The sequence below is a fragment of the Gopherus evgoodei genome, chromosome 3 (assembly GCF_007399415.2).
Source record: "Gopherus evgoodei ecotype Sinaloan lineage chromosome 3, rGopEvg1_v1.p, whole genome shotgun sequence".
Classification (NCBI taxonomy): Eukaryota; Metazoa; Chordata; order Testudines; family Testudinidae; genus Gopherus; species Gopherus evgoodei.
This window is the reverse complement of record NC_044324.1, coordinates 133,697,320-133,721,484: the sequence shown is the minus strand read 5'-3', so window position 1 is coordinate 133,721,484 and position 24,165 is coordinate 133,697,320. Positions and strand designations below refer to the sequence as shown.

Below are 24,165 nucleotides of genomic sequence, written 5' to 3'. Positions count from 1 at the left end.
CTGTAATTTTCAGCATGTCCTGCTCAGCCCAGGTACTACAAATCGTATGGTACAAAACTCATCGAACTGAGTCCTCCTACACTATATAGGCAGTACAGGGTGAATCAAGGTTCTTAATTTATTTTATATTTGTAAAGATAGTTGATTAAAATTCTCAAGTAAATGTTTTCTGTCAGACAAATCCTGTAGCCCCTCCTCTGTCCTTACTTAGTCAAAATTCCCATTGAACATGATTTGACTCTGTTATAGGGCCTTAAAAATGGAAATTGATTTTATAAAATTATATTTGGATCCTCTTAATATTATTGTGGGTGATGATAAATGCCTATGTAAAGAGTATTTTAAATATACTCAAGGTTTAGAGAGTATAAATATACCCAATATCTATATATTTAGACAGTATACTCCACTCATACAACTGTCATGTAACTCTAGAGTGTTATAAATATGTACTTCCTTTCTTCAACTGGCTGCCTATTTTGTAGCAGATATAGTTTATGATGCAATATTTTTAGGAGCCAGGTCATACCATATAATGTAGGGTGGCAAAAGTGACTTCTGGCTATTTTGCTGGGTGGTGGACTTAGAATCTAAATCATATCTTAAGAGTTTATTCCCTAAGGGAGACTTATTAGTTGGGTATGAGCTAGATACCAGAGAAAGACGCAGTGTGCAAACTTTTAAAAATTACTACCATAGGGAAGAGAGAAGCAGGTAGAATGCTGAAAAACTCAAGAGGGACAAATTTCAGAGTAGCAGCCATGTTAGTCTGTATCCACAAAAAGAACAGGAATAGTTATGGCACCTTAGAGACTAACATTTATTTGAACATAAGCTTTTGTGGGCTTCAGCCCACTTCATCAGATGAAGAGACTGGAACATACAGGAAGAAGATATTTATACATACAGAGAACATGAAAAGGTGGAAGTAGCCACGAAAGCTTATGTTCAAATAAAAGAGGGACAAAGTTATCTTTGAAATGTGGCAAATCTGCAAGCTTTGCTCCAGGAACACCTCCACCCCCCCACTTTTTGTTTGTTTGGTTCAGAACAAAAGGCAGGCACAGATGCATCTTTTTTCTTACACTGTAACAGTTGTTTCTTTGAGGAACACACATTTTATAGTGCCATAGTAACTTGTTAGACTAAAAGAGTTCAATTCTGCTTTCATTTACATCAGTGTAAATCCCAGTTTACTCCACTAAAGTCAGTAATGTTACTCAGAATTTACGCAGGGTAACTGAGCAGAATTTATCCCAAAGAGTTCAAACAAGCATCTGCTTAAAAACACTTCAAACTGGAAGTTGTATTCCTTCTACAGTACCTAGTGTCAGAGATTACAAGAGTACTTCCTGCTGACACATATCTAGAGGCTTCTTTAAATATGGCCATATGTTGCCTGTGCTGTGGATAGCCAGGCTGACAACCAATTATGCCACCTCCAACTGTTCACTGGCAGGAGATGGGGAAGTGCTATCACTATCTTTGTTCTGCCATCTCTTTTTTTTTTTCTTTCAAAGAAGAGCTGGAAAAGGGTGGCGCTGAGGATGGCCTAGCTCCCACAGCACAGGCAGCCAGCCAGCAGCCATGCTTACAGGATTCCTAGCTGCACTGACGTGAGCCAGGTAGCCTCAGGATTAATGAACAGGTTTGTGAGACCCCTGGGGGAGCCTTCACATACACCCTCAGATTTGAAGGCCCTCATCTGAGAACCTCTGACCTATGCTGTTGCTGAAGAAAAATGTGTGTTGGCTTTGCCCTCTTCCTGCCCAGTTGTTTTTATGTGCAGTTTCTTGCTTTGGTAATCATAGAAATGTAGAGCTGGAAGGGACCTTTAGACATCTATTCCTTCTCCCTGTCCCGAGGCAGAACCAAGTTCACTTGTCAGGGATGGTCTAGATTTTAACCTGCTCTTCAAAACCTATAATGATGAACATTCCACAACCTCCTTTGTAAATACTGTTTCAGTATTTAACTATCCTTCTATTTAGGCCAGATCTACACTAAAACTTACATGAATATAAGTGCGTCACTCAGGGGTGTGGAAAACCCACACTGCTGAGTGATGCAGTTATACTGACCTAAGCTCTGGTGCAGACAGGACTATGGTGATCGGAGATGCTTTCCTGTTGCCATAGTAGCGTCTTCACTGAAGCACTACAGTGCGTGGCTGCACCAAAGCTTTTCCTAATATCTAATCTAAATCTGCCTTGGAGATTAAGATGAATACTTTGAAGTTTGTATTTCTGCCGGTATTAACAGCCATTCTTGAGTAACACAGAGGTGAATTAGGCTCTGTATCTCAAGAAAGCACGTGTGGCAGAAAAGTTACACATTATGTTCTCAAGATTCAGTAGTTTGAAGTGAAGCCTAATTTTACATCTTCATCCCGTGTTTTGAAAAAGGTCAAACTAGGTGATCAAGTGTAATCCTTTCTGGTAACATAAGAATGCACAGGGATAGAATGGGTAAATGAAACAAACTTGTGAATTCAAATATTAAGGAATTAAGGAGTCTGAGGTGTTTCTCATGCCTGTATTATTATGAGCAGGTGGCTTCTACACCGTGCTCCAAACACAGTACGCATAGGCTATAGCAGGCTTTACTCCTTTCTCCTTTGAAGTTTGGTCTCATTGAAAATAGGAACTGAAAAAGAAATGACACAAAATCTAGCTCAAGTTTTCCTTGTAGAGGTGGTTACTCCCAAGATTCCTCTCCCAAGATTGTTCAATCACACAGCCTTTTGCTTTCTAAAGAGCCACTCCAGGCAAACATTACCAGAGTGCTACAGTTATGAGATATCGTATAATGACGTGCCAAAAGAAACAAAATTTATCACTCTGCTCACAATTTATTTTGTTTACATTAACTGTTACTATAATATCTGTGGTTTGAAAGTTTTTACCCATCATGGCTTGCAGTGGGGAGGACATAATCTTGATTTCTCTGTGAAGTTAAGAAAAATCCCATCTTACTGAAGCATCACTACCTATTAGCATGCTAATCATTGTCTTGGTCTTCAAGTCAGACCTAATGAAACTTGTCATAATGAGTATGTAGGTGTCATAGGAGAAAATTGTTAAAGTTCGTGGGGAATGTGAAATAAGTGTGATTGGTTTAGCCCTGGAATCTTAGGGCTCGACTAACGGTGTGCGATTGCAGAGGACACAAAAGTGTTGTTCTCTAATTTGCCCGTTTGGATACTGATGGCACAGATTAAAAAGGTACCCTAGTTCATACTAACATAGTCCTCTTTCACACAGAACTAAGTTAACACACTTTGGTACCTTTTATTTCATGCCAGCAGCATCTAGGCAAGGTAGTTAGAGCGCAACACTTTGGTGCAGTCTGGAATTCACACCTTGTAGTCCACACTGCACAGTGTAGACTTAGCCGAAGTCACTTTGGTTTGGAATTACATTGCAGTCTTGGAGTTATAATAATATATCACCTGTCCTGCCAGGGTTTTTTTTGCCCATCTACATGAATTCCATTGCATTACACTGAGTTCTTGTTTTAAAAAAGACACACCATTCCTGGAGGGCAAGTGGAATTTTAGTGGTCCCAGTCTGTATTTTTGTTTCTAAAGATGGGACTCAATATACAAACGCAGAGTGGGTGAGACTATAGAATATGAAAATGACTGATGTTTAGGGACCCTCATTGGCATGAAAGTATGTTAATGACTAGTGTAGCATCAGTTTAAATGTTGGGCAACATACTTGATGAGCCTGATCCTGCATCAGTGAAGTCAATGACAACTTTGCCATTGACTTCAGTGGGCGTACATTAGGCTATATATGTCTAAGGAAATTACTTTATCAGGAAAAGAGGCTTTTTTAAGGAAATCTCAATATGAATATACCGTTAGATTAGCTATTTGTATATTCCTTTTTTTTATTGCATGTGTGCCATAGCTCAGGACAAAATGGGGATGAGAATACTGTTCAATAACTAGGTTTCAGTCAGTGTTTCATCCATGATATGTAACACATAAGGTGTGAATATTTGCATGGTCCAACTTCAGGTTTACTTTCCTTGAGCTTTCATTTGAGTAAAACTTAATTGCTCAAATTTTCATTTAAAGTGAATATGAAATGAGTACAAGCACAGACTAAAAAAATTACTTTAAAATTTGAGCTAATCATTATGGATTTTTTTTTGGCAATCTTCATCCAGCTCTAGATATAACCAAGCATGTTTCTGATCAGAGAGGTACATTCCTCCCAGAGGAGGGAAGTGACCCCACAATGTAAGTAGTTATACTGGGACAACTTATACTGTCAAGAGTATTGCAGTGCAATTTACATGGGACTACACCGGAGAATCATTTAGAAACTGAAACTGGTATAAAACACAGCAGTTTGAGTAAGGCATCTCACTAGGAGCTCATGACAACAGTGCTCCAGCATCTGCACTGGCAGCCCATTGGTCTCTGGAGTTTAAGGTGTTGATTATGACCTATAAAACCCTAAATGTCCTGGGACCAGCCTGCCTTTCATTGTTGTACAGGAAAGAAGAATTGTATTCTTTTTTGAACAAGGAAATTAATAGGAACTTTGTTCATTCTTGCCACAGTTTAGTTTTCTGGAGCCTAGAATAATACCTCTGTATACCAAGACTATATCCTAGTAGTTTATTCACAGATAGGAGAACCCAGCTTCTGCAGGGAGTAATGTAGATTTTGTCTCTGAATCAGAAGTGAACCAGTGCCCATTATAGAGCTAATGTAATTACATCATTAAAGAAGCCTTGGCACAATTTGCATGAGTAGAAGGAGCTGGAGGATTTGGAATCTTTTTCAAATGCCAGTTCAGGTTCTAATGTTCTGTCCGCCTACAATTCCCCTCTGTCACTTCAACTAGGTAAGTATGCTTTAGGTCTACACTAAGCAGTTGTATTGTGTTGCTGCTTCTAGTTTGGTGATTTTTAAAGTGATTAATATACAGTTCATAAAACACTTTGGACTCCTTGAAAATGACAAATGTCACATTATTTTATTTTACTCCTCAACAGGGTGGCCAATTAATGACAAGCTTATCATTTCACAGAGGTAACTAGACAGTTGCTATATGATAATATACTGTGGATGTAGTAGGACCTTTCTGTTAGTCAGTTACAAATCAACTGAAAGCCATTACACAGAGTTAATGATTTTTCAGTGGAAGATACAGTTTCTGTAAAAGTAAAAATTTGTGAGAGCAAAGTTTGATTTTGCAGAAATTTTATTTTTCCTTTGGAAAAATTGAAATGAAATATTTAATTTTGACACAGTTTGACCTAAGTCAGAATATTTTGGTTTGTTGTTGTTGAAGTAAAATGAAACATTTCTTTTCTTGTCAGTTTGACATTAAATTGCATTTGCTCGGAGTGCTGCAGTGCCATATGAGAGTTGTAGTTCAGGTGCTTCGTGCCACTATTTTCTCCTGTGGCCCGGGTTCCTTGGCTAGCCTACATCTCTGAGTCACATGTATCAACATGGGAATCAGATGAGTACAGTGCATCATGGGAGAAGTCATACCACCAGGGAGCCCAGCAATAGAGAAGGATGGCATGAGGCACCAGGGTAATTTATGCAGATTAATTTTAATGTCAGAGTGACTCAAAAGGAAACATTTTGATTTGAAATGTTAGAAACTTTTTGTTTTGGTCTAAATGTCAATAAAAACGTTTTGACATTTATGATTTGAAATGTTTTTGAAACTTCTTGTTCTTCAAAAAAATGTACATGTTTTGACTTCTGAGTAAGGCAACAATAATGGAAAACAAGAAATCTGTTTTGCAATTTTTTGAGGTTTTGAAGTTTGTTTTGGATAGAGCTATTCACCCAGAATAGCCAATAGTCCAGTGGTTAGGGTACCCTATGTGCTTTGGGAGACCCAGGTTGCAATTCCTCAATTCCTGCTTTTCCTGATTCAGAGTAAGGACTGCCTTGGTTCCCATGCATCCCAAATAAGTGTCCTAACCAGTCTTTCTCTCTCTTTGACTCAATGAAGATTTAATTATTTATACAGAGTGGAACAGCTCCAACAAGAGAGATTCAGAACAAGGACTTGAACGTAGGTATCCCACTTCCCAGCCGAATGTCCTACCTACCCATTGAGCTATTGGCTATTCTGAAGTGAGTGTCTCTCCTTCTCTCTGCTTGTCTATGGTTTAAACTAGAAATTTCATCTGGGAAAGTTTCTTGTTAAAACTGATCTATTTCCCTGAAAACTTTTGGTTTTGATTAATCAGCATTTTTTAATGGGGGAAAAAACTTTTAATTGAAAAATTCCTGAACAGCTTTACTTTTCTGTCTGATCTGGTATGTAAACAAATGTCCAAATATTGGAATTATCACAGGGTGGAAATTTTGATTTTTGCTCAACACTGCTATTAAGTCCTGGTCTATGCCTTCATTCTTTGGTCTGATGCTTTTTTTTCTTAAATTTGCCTTCATGCTTCTTCCCAACTCCCATAATGGCTTCTGCACTCCATTTGTGAAGTTTGACCTGTAGTAGACCTCCTGAGAGTTGCATAAATAACTTAGTTAGTTAATAGGGAGCACTGCAGTTAGTTTAGCACTATATAAGGGACCTGATTCTGATCTCACTTCAGTGAAGTTATTCCTGATTTACACTAGTATATGTGTAAGATCAGAATCAGACCAGAATTGTTTCAATGGAGAAACCAGGAGTCTTCTGGTTGCTTCTAAAATGTGGTCCTTCCACATTATTATCCAAAATTGTGCCACTTCTCCAATGCATTTTTTTCATTTATTGTGGAGAGAGGAAATTTATTCTTTAATCAGTTAAAGGTCTGCAGTTTCTTAGATCAGAAAGCCATTATTTTTTTTTTTAATTTGTGTATTTTTTTTTAAATGTGCTGTGCGGGGCTGGGATGGGGAGAACATGCTTTCAGCTTGCATAAGGAAGTAAATCCTCTAGTCAGAGGAAAATAAGGCTATTCCTGGTGAGATTTTAGTACTTCAGTCTATTCCTGTGTGCTAGGCCAGCATTTCTGTGTATACATTTTCAATTTCCCTTCCCTGAACAGAATACACAGCATTTGCCCTGCAACACAGTGTATTCTGAGCCTGCAGTGTCAGCCTAGAACGAAGAAAAAGGGAAATGTTGCTCAGTACGAATGCATACCCAAGATGGAGAACATTCTTTCTGACAGTCCCAGCACTAAGCTGCTCAGGAAGTGAGTTTTGGGTTCCTTCTATGGGAATTTATATCTCTACCACCTGAGTCATTAGGCCATCCCAAAAATCATATATTGTATATGTGTAGTGAGTTACACTTAAAAAGTTCATTGCGTTTTGAAAGATTTTACTGGTTTGATAGTGATTCCTATATTTAAAATAGGGAATTCTGTTGGAACCATTAGTATCTTTAAAACTAGAATAAACTGTAAGTTTGACCTGTGTATGTATGTCTATTCTTCTTTTTCTGCAGCTATTCATTTATGCAGACTTCACAGCATTCACAGTAACCAGAAACTTTGCTGATGCTTCCAAACAAGGAATTGAATTATCCAATTCATTGAATTTATTGAATGATGATGTTTATCTGGGACATCTAAAAGACATTGTGAACTGTTATCATATTTTTATTTTTTCCTCTCCCTTCCAGTTACACCAGTTTTTTCTGACATTTTGCCTTTTGATACGTAAGGGTTCTTTCAATGTTTAGAACTTAAGAACTTGAGGCCAGATCTGTAAAGGTATTTTAGGCTTCTAAAGATGTAGACAGACACCTAATGGGATTTTTCCCAGCACCTAGGTACCTAACTCTTATTGAAAGCAAGGGAAGTTAGGCAATGAGGTGCTTTCAAAAATCTCACTAGGTGCCTCTCTACTTCTTTAGGTACCTAAAAACCTTTACAAATCTGGCCCTGTGTGCCTTTGAAAAATTGTTTACAGTATCAACAAAGTTTGATCAAACCAGTTCAGGAGACAAACCTTAAATTATAAGGGTTTTCAAAGCACTTGTTCACTGTAAGGGGTCTCTTTAATGTATCTGTGTACCTCTCATTAATGTAACTGGAATTACCTGTGCACTTTTAAAAGAGTATCCACTGAATACTGATGATTTAGGATTTGGCTATCAGTCAAACAATATTAATCATCTCTTTCCAAAAAAGAAAGCTTAAAATATTATGTTGACAAAATTGTGTTCTTTTTCAGCCTGGGTGAAGCATCTGATTTAAGTCTTAATAGGCTTTTTTTGTGAATGAACAAAGATGCCATCAATAAATTTATATTAAAATGTACTCCACGATTTCTGATGAAGTCATTGTGGACTAGTGCTTTCCAACAAATAATTTGCTGGCTAAGCACTTTTCTCAGTTTAACTATTTGTGATTATGAGGGATTAGATATATTTTAATTGCAAAACGAAAATACAGTGTATTCATGGGCCACTCAAATATTTTCTTGTGGTTAGAATGTGGGTACTTCCACATTCTTAAACCTTGGCATGGAGATACTTTGGCTTCTGGAAGAGAAGGAAGGGAAATTTCTGGTTTCCTGGTAGTTAACATCCATCATGCCTACAGTATGTGTGTTGGATTAGTAGAGTCTCTAGAAAATGAGCTATGCTTGATAATTCACTTAAATATTACTCCAGTTATTGTTTTAGCATTTTTGCCATCAAGCCCTTCTCTGTTGTCAATTACATTGCATTGAGAATGTGGACACATGTCTTAATTTGTTCTCTTCTCATAAGACAAGTATTGGCATCCATAAAAATGAAATGAGGGAGGATTGACTAGGAGTTTGAGAAGGGGCCCTGGAGGCAGAACACCTGAATTCTAGTCCAAAATCTTTATTGGCTCGTTGTATTGCCTTGGCAAGTGCCTTAGGGCTAGAGCTGATCTGAATTTTTTTTTAATAAACTGAAACTTTTTGCAGAAATGTATCAGTTTTAATGAAATTTTCATTAGGAAAGGTTCCTAAAGTCCAGGATGGAATCTCTGGTCCAGAAGAGAGAGAGGAAGGGGACCCAGAACATGCAGTTGTCAAGTGATTTTGGCACTCATGAGGGAGAGCCAGCTGTAAGTCCCTGCTTTTCCTCATTTAGACCAGGGACTTGTTCATGACTTCCCACAGCTCAGGTGAGTGCCCTACCAACCAGCTGTTAGCTATTCTGAGCTGGACTGCTCTGAGTCTCTTCTGTTGGAGCTGTGCTACTTTGAAAAATATGCACCAAGAAAGAGGGATTGATTTAGAACCTGGTGGTTAGTGCATTCAGCTGTGGTGTAGGAGACACAGGAACTTGAATCTGGGTCTGTGACATCTCACATGAGTGCCCTAACCATCAGTCTATATAGTCAGTCTTTCCTTCTGGCCCAGTAAATATTGAATTATTTACACAAAATGGAATCTCTTCAACAGGAGAGATTGACTGTCTCTTTAGAGCAGTGGGAAACTCACCTTGGGTGTGAGAGAGCCAGGTTCAAGTTCTTGTAAGGCCTGGTTCATTATACAAGTTTTTAAAAAATAAGTTAATAGGTATATCCTCTGGGATAAGTTGAATTAACTACAACTCCTTTTATTTGCCAAGATCATTTGCTATGTAGTGGATCATTATAAGTTTCTTTTGTTTTGTTTTTTTCTAAGAAGACATGAGGTCTTCAATTCCAGATAATTGGAATTCACTCTTGCCATATCTTTCCTCCATTACTCTTCCAAATCACATGGCACATCTGCAAAATTACATTTCAGTTGCATAGATTTTTTGACATTCTGATCCAAGAATGTTCTGTAAACTTCACAATCATTACCAGGACACCTTCCATCATAGAAACTGAAAAAGCATCAATGAGGATATAGTTCAAGAAGCCACATAGTGCTCTAAAGGACATGTGTGCTGTGTTCCTATTGACTGTATTTTGAAGTCCTATATTGTGATTGGGTACATAAAGACAAATTTTTCCAAGTTCTAAAACTTTAATTGTTATCTAGAATTTTAGAGGTAAAAAGTTTTGTCATCTAAAACTTTAGATGGAAATCACAATACATACTATACAACAGCATCACCATCATACATCCACTGCAAAGTTCTGGAAAATGTAAATATTTATCAAATTCTGAAATCAGCTAAAACAATCAAATGCTCTCAGGTATTAATTTTCAAACTTCTACGATAATGAAGTGGTCAGACATACATTAAGTGGCAGAAAAATCATGAAGACTTTTTTTTCTATTGTGAAAACCATAGCTATGCTAGCTATTTAAACATTTCTGATCCCATACTTCTGCCATTTGTCAAAAATTCAAACCAACAGCTTCTCCAACTAAAAAATTAGACTGGGAATCAAAATAAACTCTTATAATGGAACATCAGTTGCAACCAATGCCCCATCGTTACAGTAGCAGATGTCTGCTATTCAGATAATTTCTTGTTTTATATTGGTTTTACTAATTCTCTGTTTCCTGTCTATGAAACCTATTGGTTGAAGTAACTCACCAGGATATGTCTCTGCTTTTCATACAGTCTCAGTGAGTGATGCGGTTATAATGAGGTTTTTCTATATAGTGGATTTTTTAGTCTCTTTCCTCACTGTGAGCCTAATGGGCACATTCAGACTCATTATGAAAAGCAGTCCCACCAGCTGAATGGCAGTAAACTCATGAGCTTGTTTTCCAGGCTTCTCTGAATGTATAAGCCAGTTGCTGTATCTCTAAAAATGACATGGCGAGTGTGTTGATAATTTTCTGCATTGAAGCAATATGTACTGGAGTTATGTATTACAGGTATTTTAGTGAACTCTGAAAAAGACCATACTGGTACAGAAAACACTCAAACATTTCATCTAGCAGATTATTTCCCTTCCATCAATATTTTCTGTAGAATTATATCTGTGGGAGGCCAGTCTGTATGACTATGTTTTACTGCAGGGAACTATCTGTTCTTATACTGTTCAATGCATCCTTGTTCTAACAAGCATCTGTATTCCCTGTGTTTGTTTGTTATATCCAGTGGGAGAAGAACACATGGGACACAAAGTGCATATATGTCTGCCAAGGTTAAGACTGAATTGAAAATCGAGTGTATCAATTAGTGATTATTCAGAATCTTGCCTAGTTAAGACTGTTTGTTGTTTCTGTATGCTCACTGTAATTTTATATTGCTGTCGGGGGGAACATACACTTTTTGTTTATTGGTCACTGACTATTATATGCTAGGAAATCCCTTAAGAATCCTTTCAAAATGATAAATTACAACATTGAGAGTTTCTCTTTAAAATAAAAAAAAATACTAAAATTTTACTGTACCATTATGTCAATAGTCCAGGGATCAGAAAACCTCCTCTTATACCATTTTAAAATAGATCTGACTTGATAAATGCTCACTTTCTAAAATGTTTTGGTCAGTGTTCGTCAGGTTCAACTCCAGCCATGGTTTCCCAGTGGAGGTTGATTCAGACACCAGCATCTTCCAGCTCAAGGAGGTGGTTGCTAAGCGACAGGGAGTTCCAGCTGACCAGTTGCGTGTGATTTTTGCAGGGAAGGAGCTTAGGAATGACTTGACACTGCAGGTAAGTCTCCCTTGGTAGTTTTGTTTTTGGGATGCTGCCAGCTCAACTGCTTCTGTCTCCAGTGCTGCCGGTCTGACATTCATGACTGAGATCTGATAGAATAAATAGTGCCTGGGGATTCCTTGAACTTTACTCCACACTGCTTCATTAATTCTGACCTTCTTAATTATGCATTAAAACAGCAAGCAGGAAGGATGGGGAGAGAGAAGGAATATGAGAGAGAGAGAGAGCAAAAGAGAGCTGTGCTTAGTGAATAAATGTTTACTGACTACAGGCGCAAGCTATGCACAATTTCTGTATCTGCTCAGTTTCTACCTTACTTATTCCATTTGAATCTTAATGAAGCTGAATGAATGTGAATAAATTGTTCCAAATCAGGCTGCTCAGTCATCATGTTGTGCAGAATTTGTAACCCAATTGTGACCCCTGGAGGATAGTTGTAAGGCTGCTGCTGTCTGTGTGTGCGTGTGCACGCTGATGGAGGTAGTATTTGAAGGCCTGTTCACAGTTTCCAGTGAGGTTTCCCCAAAAAGCACTGAACTCACAAACCTGTAGTTTGAAAGACTAGTGGGGGGAAGAAAGATTTATAAGTGGTTGAGTTCATATTTGAATTTCATTTCCTCCTGATTAACTGATAAAAATTAAATTAAGAGTGAATGGAGAGGGAAAAAAGAGCATAGCAGGACAAGTAACAAGACAATTTTTTTTCCTGATCACCTCTTACCGCTGTTACCAGTACTGCCAATCTCTTTTGTCAGCATCTCTTTCTTCCTATGACTGATATTTGTGGAGATAGTAGCATTTGCTAGGGGAAGCATAAGAACATAGGTTTAAGACATTGGAGAAATCTGGAAATAATATATTTCCTCCCAATACAAAACTAGAGATTGCTGAGTTGTTAGAAGTACTATCCTGGCAGTGACATCAAAGAACAATGAGGTTCATTCTATAGCGGTTCACGGGACTACATAAACTATCCCCCACAGGCACAACCCTTTCTATTTTAACGAACACAGATTAATTGGCACTTGTGTTTTCAGCTGTGTGGGGGACATAGCAGTGCACAGAATGGCTGTTGTATCTGGTTGCAGAGAGTCACTATGATATTGACATCCTATCACTATATCTTCATGGGCATGATATTTATTGCTTTGCAAAATGCTTTAGGGAGTTTGGGCACACAAAATAAACTAGAGAATGCAAATTGCTGTTGTCATTCTCCAGTGCATCTCCTGCTGATAGTGTTGATGCACATAGTCATCATGCATAAACTGCTATGCTTTGCTTTTAGGTGATTTGATTTTACTAAAGAAAATATATGGGGCCAAAAATGTTTTTAAGGTGAATTGAAAAGCCAGTTCCTATGTTTAGGATTCTGTGTTACACTTTCAGAAGCTTCTAAACCTTCCTGCACATGCTGAAGTGCTTGAGATTATAGTGGTGTTGTCAGATTGTTTCGGGATGAAACACAAAATCTGTTACTGGGGTCTAACTTTACTCAGAGAATCTGTAACCCAGCTTTTTGCAGGGTAAAACACAAAACCTATAACTTAGATGAATAAAGGAAGAATTGATTTTCAGACATTCAGACCTGCCAACTCAGGTTTATTTACAATGAGATGCCTTCAGTCGGGTTAATTTTAAGGCAGTTTTAAAGTTATTTACAATAAGCACAGACACACCAAGGGGAGATGTGCAATCACATCACTTCAAGAGAATCACAGGGAGGTGTCTCAGGAAGGTAGAATGCCTCCTCAAGTTCCTGGAAGTGCACAGTCTGAACATCCAATATCATACCCCAGCTCCATTCCTTTCAGCTTTTCCACATCCTATTATGGGTGGTATGGATTAACTCCTGCATGCCTCTGAGCACAGGTATTGAAATTTGGCCTGACCCTTACATGGGCCATGCAAGGGTTAAAGTGGGAGCTCTATCCCTGCCTCCCCACGTGAATCTATTTAAGTGCAAGGCAGACTGGCCATAAGGACTGGTTTTTGGAATGTGTTTCAAGGTGACATTTGAGGTGCTGGTCATAGTTAAGGGGTAAATGTATTGCTCAGTAAAGCTGGACCAAAACTCTTTGGCAAGGCCTCTGGCTTCTGTAGCAGATGGGAAGTTCAACAGTTTCAGGTACATTCCAAACTTCTAGTATTTAGTGAATTCTAATGATTAATACATCAGCATGGTAGCAACTGTGTTATTTATCTTGATACCAAATTAAATTTAGTTTTCAGGGCTGAAACTAGAGGTTTTGGTAGCTGGGAAGGAACCAATTGGCAGTTCATAGTCAGAGTTTGAGGCCAAAAGGGATTGCTCAATCTTCTAGTCTGACCTGAACATCACAGGCCACCAACACCACCCAGCACCCACACGCTAAACCAAACAATTGAAATGACCCCAAAATATTATGAGACTAGACTATTACGTGGCATAGGCAGAGAATAAGAGGGACCGATATAAACCAACGCCCAGGGATTGCACAATGCTGGGGAAATCATTAAGTATGATGTATCCAAATAATTCTGGCAAGTGACCTGCACCCACATGCTCAGTTTCAGCATTAATGTTCTATTGAGATTAATGGGTCAATTCATGTGTCTCTTGGAGTTATTATTTCAGGCAGACTCATGAAAACAATGTAACATTGGTTTATACTCAGCTGAAGATTTTAAGGATGATGTGTTTGTTTTGCGACCGTAAGGAGTAGAAACGGTTTTTTTAAATGAGAGCTTAGATTCTGCGGAAAGAGTTGAGTATATCAAGGAATCATGGAACACACAGAAGCTCTGCTCACAGCGTTGAAAGAAGGACAACAGAGATGAGTCCAAACCAAAAGGGAGTTTGATCTGAGTGGGAGTTCATTGCTGATTGCCAAACTGAGGCAGCAACTAATGGGGGTAGGTGGTAATAAAGACAACTTTTTAAAAGGTACCTTAACAGTGAAAGGAAGTCTGCCAAGATGTGGTGATAGAGTGCTCTGATCCTAGCAGGTTCTAACTAAGGAACAAACATTTCAGATTGGGAAGGCTGCAAGGTGGCTGATGTGGAACATGAGCAATTGTCCACTTTATGAATGGAGACTATGAAGGCTGTATATGTATGAAGTATACTCCTTTTTTTTTCTGAAGAGGGAGAAGGAGGAGCTGGAATGGTAGCTGAGGTGTGTAAGAGAGAAATGAAGGCACTGAATGGAGACAGAAGGGAAATTATCATAAGGAGGGAAATGGCAGATCGAGACAGTATATGGAAGATTGAGGAACGTGACATAAAAAAAAATCCAAGATGCAGGAAGGGCAGGATAGAAATATGTATGGAGACACTTAATTTTAGTACCTGCTATAGGTATATTGTCCTCAACAAAAGAGAGCAGAAGCGGACTACTAAGCACTCAGCCAGTTATTAACAGGCAATTAGTGAAACCAGAGCTATTATACAAAAGGAAGTAATCCTGACTGGTGACCACAGAGTGAGGAATGGGGCTTAAAAATCTGGGGATCATATGAAGGAAGTGGGACAGTCAGATGCCTTCTGGCAGCACAGCAAATTATGTCACAATAAGTGACTGATTAGCTTGAAAAATGTTGAAGGAGTTCTTATGGATTCTAGTCCTCATGGGAACTAATGACAGCACTGAAAAAGTATTCATCAAAAACAGGAATTGTTTCAGAGTGCTGATAAAAACACAGAAGATGGGGTAATATGATATCCTTTTTATTCTAAGCATGAGAGAAGGAAGGGATAGACTGCTACTGGATGCACCAAAGAAATAGAAAGGATGGTTTTGGATTCATGGAAGATTGGAAAGTTGTGATGAGAGGTGACTGTTTAGAATTTATAATCTCCATTTCAGCAGATTGGTTAGCAACTTTTCTGAATTCAAAATATGTAGAATTTATCAAGCGAACGTCAAGCTAAACTGGAAATGAGAAAGTTTGAATTGGGCAAAAGTGTTCCTCCCTATCTGGCATTATTATTTATAGTGTCTAGACCCTTTCCCTCAACTGAGATCAGATCCCCATTGTGTATAGGCCTGTGCATACACATAGTAACAGAAATTCTCTAATCTTACAATCTAAATGGACAAGAGAAACTAATGATGGGTTGTGAAACAGGCATAGAAAGGCAAAGTCACTTGCTCAAGGTCATACAGCTCAAGGTCAGTGGCAGAGCTGGGGATAGTCCAGTGTCCTTTCCACTACGAAGTGTCATCTCTGCTGTTTTAACATACACAATGAAACAAGATGCAGTGCTCTCAAATAGAAAGCAAAGAATAAGTATATTAACATACAGTATTAATCTATACATAAATGCAAGGATTCTGGGAAACAAAGAGGGTCTAGAAGTGTTACTAAATGATGGTTTGTGAACTGGTGGGCATAACCGAAAACTAGTGGAAAGTGTGTCATAACTGGAATGGCAACACGGATGATTGTATTGTATATAAAAAGAGAGAAAGGGGAAGTAGAGGTGTTAAGTTAATGCTGTAAAACAGTGTCAGCAGGACATAGTTTCACAGTAGCTTGGAAATAATATGTTTTTGTTGCGAAATGTCATGCAGTTTCAGAATATTAGATATTAAAGGTCATCACAGGGATCAACTGGGTCTATTCTAAGCATCATCCAGTACTGTTGTGTAAAATACTTAGCCATCAGAGCCTGCCAACACAGCTCACAATAGTGGACCTCAGTTTGCATATCATGTGCTTGAAACTTTTTATGAAGATAAAAAGTGAGCATCTTATCAAATCAGCACTGTTGCATCTAGCTAACAACATCCAGCTAAATCCCCTGACGCTAGCCTTAGGCTTACTAGATTGTGTGCGGTCAGCCAGAATTTTCATCAAAGTGGACCTTTTGGAGGCTTACAACCTAGTGCACATGAGGGCAGGAAACGAAGGGAAGATTACCTTTCAAACCAGCTATGGGCACTTCAAATATTTACTAATGCCATTTGGTCTGACCAACACTCCTGTAACCTTTCAACACTTCATGAACAATGTATTTAGCAACATCTTGGACCAGTATGTAGTCATGTATCTCGATGGTATACTTGTGTTTTCAGATAATTCTGAGCAGCATTGTTACCATGTTCATTACATCTTGGAAAGACTACATAAATTGTTGAAATGTTTTTCATCAATCCTCCACAGAATTTTTGGGTAATATCCCTTGCTCTGTGGACATTAAGACGGATCCCCAGAAGGCAGAGACCATCCAGAGAAGTTACAGTTCTTCCTGGGCTTTGTGAGTTTTTACCAATGGTTCATTTCAGGCTTTTCAGAGTAAATAGGTCCCATGACAAACCTCCTCTAGAAGGTTACCACATTTGTTTGGCTGCCGAAGCTCATCATGCTATGAACAGCTTAAGTCTGCTTTCACCACCATCCCATTCTAGTACATCCAGACCTGGTCCAGGTATTCATATTGGCTGCTGATACCTCCAGTGGGGCCATATGCTGTTAAAGGCATGTCCACAGTAAGTGTTTCAGCCCTGCACCTATTACTCCCAAAAACTCACCCCACCAAATGGAGTTATGACATATTACATAAATAAATGCTCACAACTAAATCAGCCTTTGAAGAGTGGCACCATCACCTTGAGGGAACCCAACACTCAGTGCAAGTCTTTTCTGACCATAAGAACTTTGAATATCTGCATAAGGCTCGAGCCTTGAACCAAAGACAGCTCAGGTAAGTAGTATTCTTCTTGTGGTCCGATTTCATCATCACCTGTCACCTGGGAACCAGGAATGGGAAAGCTGATGACTTATCCTGAAAGGTCAAATATTACCAGGAGTGCAAAGAGCTTAACCAAGAACCACCCTGTCTCCTAAAACGTGACAACTTCCTTAGTGCCATAATACACCAAGGCCTGATTGATCTAATCTGATCACCTTTGTGGGGTGATCTGTTCATCCAGAAGATGATGGAACAGCCTGAGCAAATGAGAGTCTGAACCGAAATGCAATGCTCCACACAAAATAGGATCACATACCTCAGTAGGCACACATATGTTCCACTGGGGTTCCCCTGGCTAGAAGTGCTCCATCTCTGCCATGACACTCTGTTGGCAGGTCATTCTAGCCACCTTAAGACTTACCACACAGCTTCCTGTTTCTTCTGGTGGTCCTGTATGCTAACTGAAGTCTGGAACTACATCGACTCTTGTAACCTGTATGCATTCACCAAGGCTCCCCAAACTAAGCCCCTTGGCACCCTAGTACCACTGGAAACTCCACTTAGACCCTGGGCCTCAATCACCATGGGTTTCATAGTGGGACTCCCTGACTCTGATTACCATACATAGACCAACTGACTGAAATGGCAGACTTCATCTTCTGTGACCACGTGCCAGTGGCTCAACTCCTAGTGGTGCATAATATCCATCTTCATGGGTTTTCACACTCTATCACCTCGGGCAGAGGACCACAGTTTGTCTCTTAATTTTGGTGTGAAACACTCTGATTAATGGACATTCACTCTTTTACCTCCTCCGTGTACCACCACCATACAGAAAAGGTGAAGTAAATATTAGAGCAATACCTAAGGTTCTTTTTCAACTATCATCAAGATAACCGGTTCTCTCTCCTTCCATATACTGAGTTTGCATACGACAATGACAATCACACTTCCATAGGACAGAGTCACTTCTTTGCACATTACATGTTCCACCCTCACTTCCACCCAGGCTTGTCAGCAGCCTCTGAATCCAATTAATTCATCATATCTATCAGGAGCTTAAGGACCACCTTGAAGATATGAAAAAGGACTAAAAGCAGTATGCTGATTGTCAACACCAGGAAGGCCCACCTCTCATCATGGGCAAAAAGGTCCAGCTCGCAATAAAGTACCTCCATATGAACAGGTTGTCCCACAAGCTAGACCACCAGTTCCTTGGGCCATTCCATATTGGTTACCAAATCAACCCTGTCACCTTGAAATTGCAGCTCCCTTGATCCCTTATGATACATTCTGTTTTCCATGTATCCCTTTGGAAGACTTACACAGAGGATCCCTTACCCGACCGATCCCAACAGACCCCCGCTTGTCCAGGTCCAAGGAGACTGCACTGTCTTTGACTCTAAACTGCAGAGGGGGAGACTGTACTACCTAACTGATTTAGAGGATTATAGTCCTGAAGAGCGCTTCTGGGAGCTTGCTGGCCATGCCCATGCCCTTGATCTTGTAAAAAGGTTTCATCGAGACCACTCAGACAAACCAAGGCTGGTGCCACCCAAAGGAAGAGTGCACTGAAAAGGGAGTAATGTAAGGATCCATGGACTAGAACCTAGGCCTGCAGAGCCTCGGACAGCTGATATTGCCACTGAGCGGGCATGCACAGCCACATCCAGAGAATATTGTGGCAATTAGGCATTGCGGGAAGTATTACCCAAAGGGTTCAGAGTGGCCAACCTCACTATTTAACCCTGGAAGGTGTCCTAGGAAGTTGTCTGGGCAACCATACAGACTTCTGGTTTGTTGTGACTCCTGACCACACCTTGCCTTCTGATTTCCAGTCTCTGACCCTAGCCTGGCTCTGACCCTGACTGTTTCCTTCTGATTCCAGCTTGGCACTATCTTTGATCTCTGGTCTCAGACCCCAGCCTGACTCTGACCCTGACTCTTGCTTATTGATCCTAGGCTCTAGCGATTCCTGCAATCTGTGATAAGAGAGTGGACATCAAATTCTATAAGTTTGTAATGTGATATGACAGCAGAAAAAAAAACAGCGCAGTTTGGGCTGCATTCCCAGACTCATCACCTTATGAAGCAGGAAGGTAAATTCCTCTCTAAATAGCTCTGGGAGTTAATCCTGCACTAGTACATATATTTGGGCACCTCATAAACAGAAAATAAAAGGTGAATTGGTGTCTTACGCACACACACACACACAACCATTATGGGGTTGGAAGAACTAAAAATGTGTATTTGGTTAAGTGATGACTGAAGTGGGAGCATAACAGTTGACAAATAGTTGGATAATACTAACACCAAAGATGGAGAAGATATATTTAATATGGTACACAGATAGTATACAGATGAAATTATGAAAGAGAAAATTGGGATTTAATATCCATCAAATGTTCTTAGCAGTGAGAAATTTTTGTCTGAGGATTTTATACTCAAGGGAAGTGGTGGAAACCTCAAAGCCTGGGATCCTTTACCACTACACTAAAACTGTACTGTAGGGAACACTCTCACACCAATGGGGAAATTTATTAACTTATCTTATTCTCTTGCTGATATTTCTGTATGATTCTGTGATCTTTTTTTAAAAAAATTGAATTATTCAAATTTTTACAGCTTGTGACAGTCCAGAATATTTTGCTTTGCCATGTGCTTATTTGTAATTTTTAAGCTTATACACACATATAGTCGATAAATGATTTGAGTGCTTGATCTGTTTAGTTTTTTAAATAAGAGCTTCCTCATTCACTTTAATTGAAAATCTCTATTGGAAGCTTAAGTGGGTCCTGGCTGATTACAAAGTTTCCATTACAGACAAATTTACACACACAAGGAAGCTCAGAAGTATTCTTGTTAGGAGCAGCCTTGCTGGAAAAAAATAGATCAAGAGAACAGAGATGTTGCATTATGACAGCAGAGGTCACTTGAAAGGAACTAACGTTGAGCAGGATTTGGGGAAGCCAATTATTTTAGAGGGAGTTATGAAAACAAAAACGGTATATAATTCCTCCATCAACTTTTGAGATCCCTTCGTAATCATTTACCATTCCCAGGAGTTTTCTCATAAATGTAGAGACCCAAAAATGGCACTAATGCGAACTTTAATAAAGAATCAGTAATGAGCAGCATAAAGCAGATGTGCATTTGTCTCTCTTCATCCAGAGCTCCTAGATCCATAGCTTGTTAGCTAGTTAATAATTTTATAGTTAGAATTAGTTAGTAGTTTGTTAGATAGCTGCAAATCTTTGGTTTGGAGAGGGTGGAGCTGAAGAATAAAAAGCTCATTTTTTAAAATATTTGTGTTATGTGTGACAGTTTTCCAGCATCTGACACACATGCCAACCTGACATGTTTGAGCGAGGGACAGTCACCTTCAAAATGCTTGATTTGCTCAACTTTTACAACATGAGCGAAAAAGGAACGATGGAACAGACAGCTTTATTACAATAAGTGCTGTCAGGAAAACTACCAAGAACCGAGCAAGAACAGGGTCTGAACACATCTCAGAGACCAGCATCAGCTCTGAGTCTGGAGGGAAGAAGGACAAACCTTCTACCTCAATACATAGTCTCTAAGTAGGAAGGATTCAAAGAGGAAAACTGTTGTGGTTTCGGACTCTGTTTCCAGAGCCATTCTACTACAAAAGCACACCGTTGTTATGGTGAGCATGAATGCTCAGTCCTTATCAGTGTCAGCCTCTTTGCAAGCAGCCAGTCAGTGAGAGCAAGATACTTTTGACCAGAGGGTAAGAGGGTATCCTGGGTACATTTTCTTGTGGCAGAATCAGAAGACATTCTTCTTCAAATCCAGTTATGTCAGATTCTATGAGCCAGTTCCAAAAGCAAAAGCTAAGGAACCGATGGTGTGGGGAAAGATAAAGATGTGATAACTCAGTGTCAATCAAGGACTCAATATCAGATGTGTTTCTAATAAATTGGGATCAAGGCTTAATGTATGCATTTTCCTCATTCAAAGAGAGATAAACAAAATAATGCAAGACAAAGTCAAGGTAATTTTAATAGCACCCAGGGCCAGCTCCAGGCACCAGCCCAGCAAGCAGCTGCTTGGGGTGGCCAATGGTGAGGGGGAGCACGTCTGGGTCTTCAGCGGCAATTTGGGGGCAGGTCCCTCACTCCCTCTTGGAGCGAAGGACCAGCTGTCCAATTGTCGCCGAAGACTGAAGTAGCGGTGGTAGAGCTGCAGATCGTGATTGCCGCTTTTTTTTTCTTTTTGCTGCTTGGGGCAGCAAAAACCCTGGAGCTGGCCCTGATAGCACCAGTTTGGGTCAGACATCAGTGGTACCTGGACTTAATTCACCTATCCAGAGGGTTAATCAAACCTCAACCATTAGAACCAGACTTGTTGACGGAACAATAAGGGATGGTCTATCACCCCGATCCTCAGTCTCTTTATCTAACGGCATGAGGAATAAGACTTTGGAATTATAGAAAAGTCTTGTTCATTAGAGGTGCAAAATATACTGCTCAATTCAAGGAAAGAGTCCTCATGATAATATGAGCATAAGAATGGCCATACTGGGTCAGACCAATGATCCATCTGGCCCAGTATCCTGTCTTCAGACAGTGGCCAATGCCAGATGCTTCAGAGGGAATGAACAGAACAGGGCAATTATCATGTGATCTATCCACTGTCATCCAGTCCCAGCATCTGGCAGTCAGAGGCTTAGGAACACTCAAAGCATGGGGTTGCATCCCTGATCATCTTGGCTAATAGCCATTGATGGACCTATCCTCCATGAATTTATCTAATTCTTTTTTGAACCCAGTTATAATTTGTTAATCATAAATGAAAAGGATGTTTATGGTGGATTTCCATGTATGATATAGAGCCATATACAGTGCCTATTAATTATCTATTAGAATATTTATTGTATCTTAAGAGAATGAGTCTTTGACTATCTTCAGTGAGGGTTCACCTCTCAGACATATCAGCATACCATGTATCTGTGGGCGGTAAATCAGTATTTACTTATGATGTAGTGAAAGGGTTCTTAAAAGGTCTTAATAATTTTTATTCTCCAAAAGGACACCCTGTGCTATTTTGGGATTTGACCATAGTGCTTTCACAATTGATGAAACCTCCCTTTGAACCTTTGGGAAATTATACATTGTTATATTTGTCTATTAAGACTGTTTTTAGAGAGCTATCACATCAGCAGGGTGTATAAGTGAATTACATGTGTTAATGTCTGAGCCACCATTTACTGTTTTTCATAAAGATAAAGCAATTTTCCATACACATCCAAGGTTTTCATCAAAGATGGCCTCAGATTTTTTTTTAACCAGTCTATTATTTTACTAATGTTCTTTCCCGAGCCTCATACTTGAGATGGATAAGCTAACTTACATAGCCCTGGACTGCACTAGCGTTAGGTTGATGTAAGGCAGCTTATGTCAAACTAACTCTGCAAGTATCTACAGTAAAATGTAGTTCCTACTGATGTAACTCTCCCACTACACTGCATAAGAGGCATAGCGCTTAGGTTGTTGTAGTTAAGTCAGTGCAGTGTCAGTGTAGACACTGCATTGCTTACATCAACTGATGCTGTCTTTCAGAAGCCATCCCACAATGCCCCATAGTGCAAGTTAAATTAGTGCAAACGCTCCTGGTGAGGACATGCACCACCGACACAAGTAGCATAGTATGTACATGCAAAAGCCATTTAATTATTGTGGTGGCTGTACATTGACATAACTTAGGTCAACTTAATTGTGTAGTGTAGACTTTCCCACTCACTGGATGTTAGAAGGGTGTTAGCCTTTTGTTTAGATGGGGCTAAATTATTTAGAGAGTCTCCAGAATTGTTTATTATATGTGAAAAGAGGAATAAGGGTAAAGCTATTTCTGTGAAAATGCTTTCAAGATGGGTTAAATTTGTATTCAAGAAGCTTATAAATTGATGATATTTATCCCTTCCTCAGGAAATTAAAACACTTTCAGCTAGATCGAAGACAGCCTTTATGGCTTTTTCTAGACACATTCCTCTAATAGAGATATGTAGAGCAACAATGTGGAGTTCAATCCATACTTTTACTAACACTATTTGTTAAATTTGGAATCTAGATCTGATAGCAAATTTGGCAAGGTAGTTCTGCAGTCCATATTCAGATAGGACTCAGTTATCTTACTCTTCGGATAAGAGTACTGTTTGTTAATCTGTCTCATGAGTGGGACTATGCAGAGGACACTCAAAAAAAAAGAAAAAGAAAAGTAACCCTCTTTTTTTCTATCTGCAACCAGGGCTCTTTCATATGGACTCTGTACGTTCACACACCTGGCCCACCTTTCCCCACTACCTCGAAAAAGGGTTATGAGGGAAGGAGCTGAAGCAGCTCGATTGTCACATCCCTTTTATATCCTCACATTCGAATGTTAAATATTCACTGAGGGGAGGGGCAAAGGAGGTGCATGAGCACTCCAGTGGTACTGCTAGTTAGATTTCTGCTGTTCAGGCTGCACCAGTCAGCGCATCCCATGAGTTGGACTATGCAGAGTCCCTTTCAAAGAACCCTTATTACAGGAAAGTAACCTTCATATTCTGAACTTCTTTTCGTGTCTGAATCAGATTGAGTACATTTCCCCCTCTGGGTGAAATAATAGCCAAGTAAATCAATGGGATTATTGCCATTGACTTCAGTGGGGCCAGGATTTCACGGCTTGTATATCTATATACTCCCTCTATCCCAATAGATTTTCTTGTTCTCTCTGTAGCAGATCCTCAGCTAGTGTAAATTGTCACAGTGAAGAAAGCTAGTTGGCAAGGCACTTGGACAGGGCTGTTTGAATGTCAGGGAGGGTAGGTGGGCAGCCAGAAGAGCAATTATCATGAATAGAGCTCAAGAAGCATCTAGGAAGCTGTGTGAGGACAGGGCAGCCAGAGAACAGCTGTAGGGTAAGATATGTTTGAGATGGTTGAAGAAGCAACA

General features: G+C 39.5%; 1 protein-coding gene across 2 annotated transcripts in view; it reads left to right on the top strand.

The window, feature by feature from the left end:
• The window catches only part of PRKN (parkin RBR E3 ubiquitin protein ligase), a 1,222,813-nt gene that overhangs the window by 267,609 nt on the left and 931,039 nt on the right, over positions 1 to 24,165 (top strand). Inside the window, exons 2-3 of one of the 2 annotated variants that reach the window (XM_030556701.1) lie at positions 6,015 to 6,059; positions 11,366 to 11,529. In XM_030556701.1, the coding sequence (XP_030412561.1) occupies positions 6,015 to 6,059; positions 11,366 to 11,529 (209 nt within the window). The remainder of the gene's footprint in view (positions 1 to 6,014; positions 6,060 to 11,365; positions 11,530 to 24,165) is intronic. The other variant, XM_030556702.1, reaches the window with a different exon arrangement.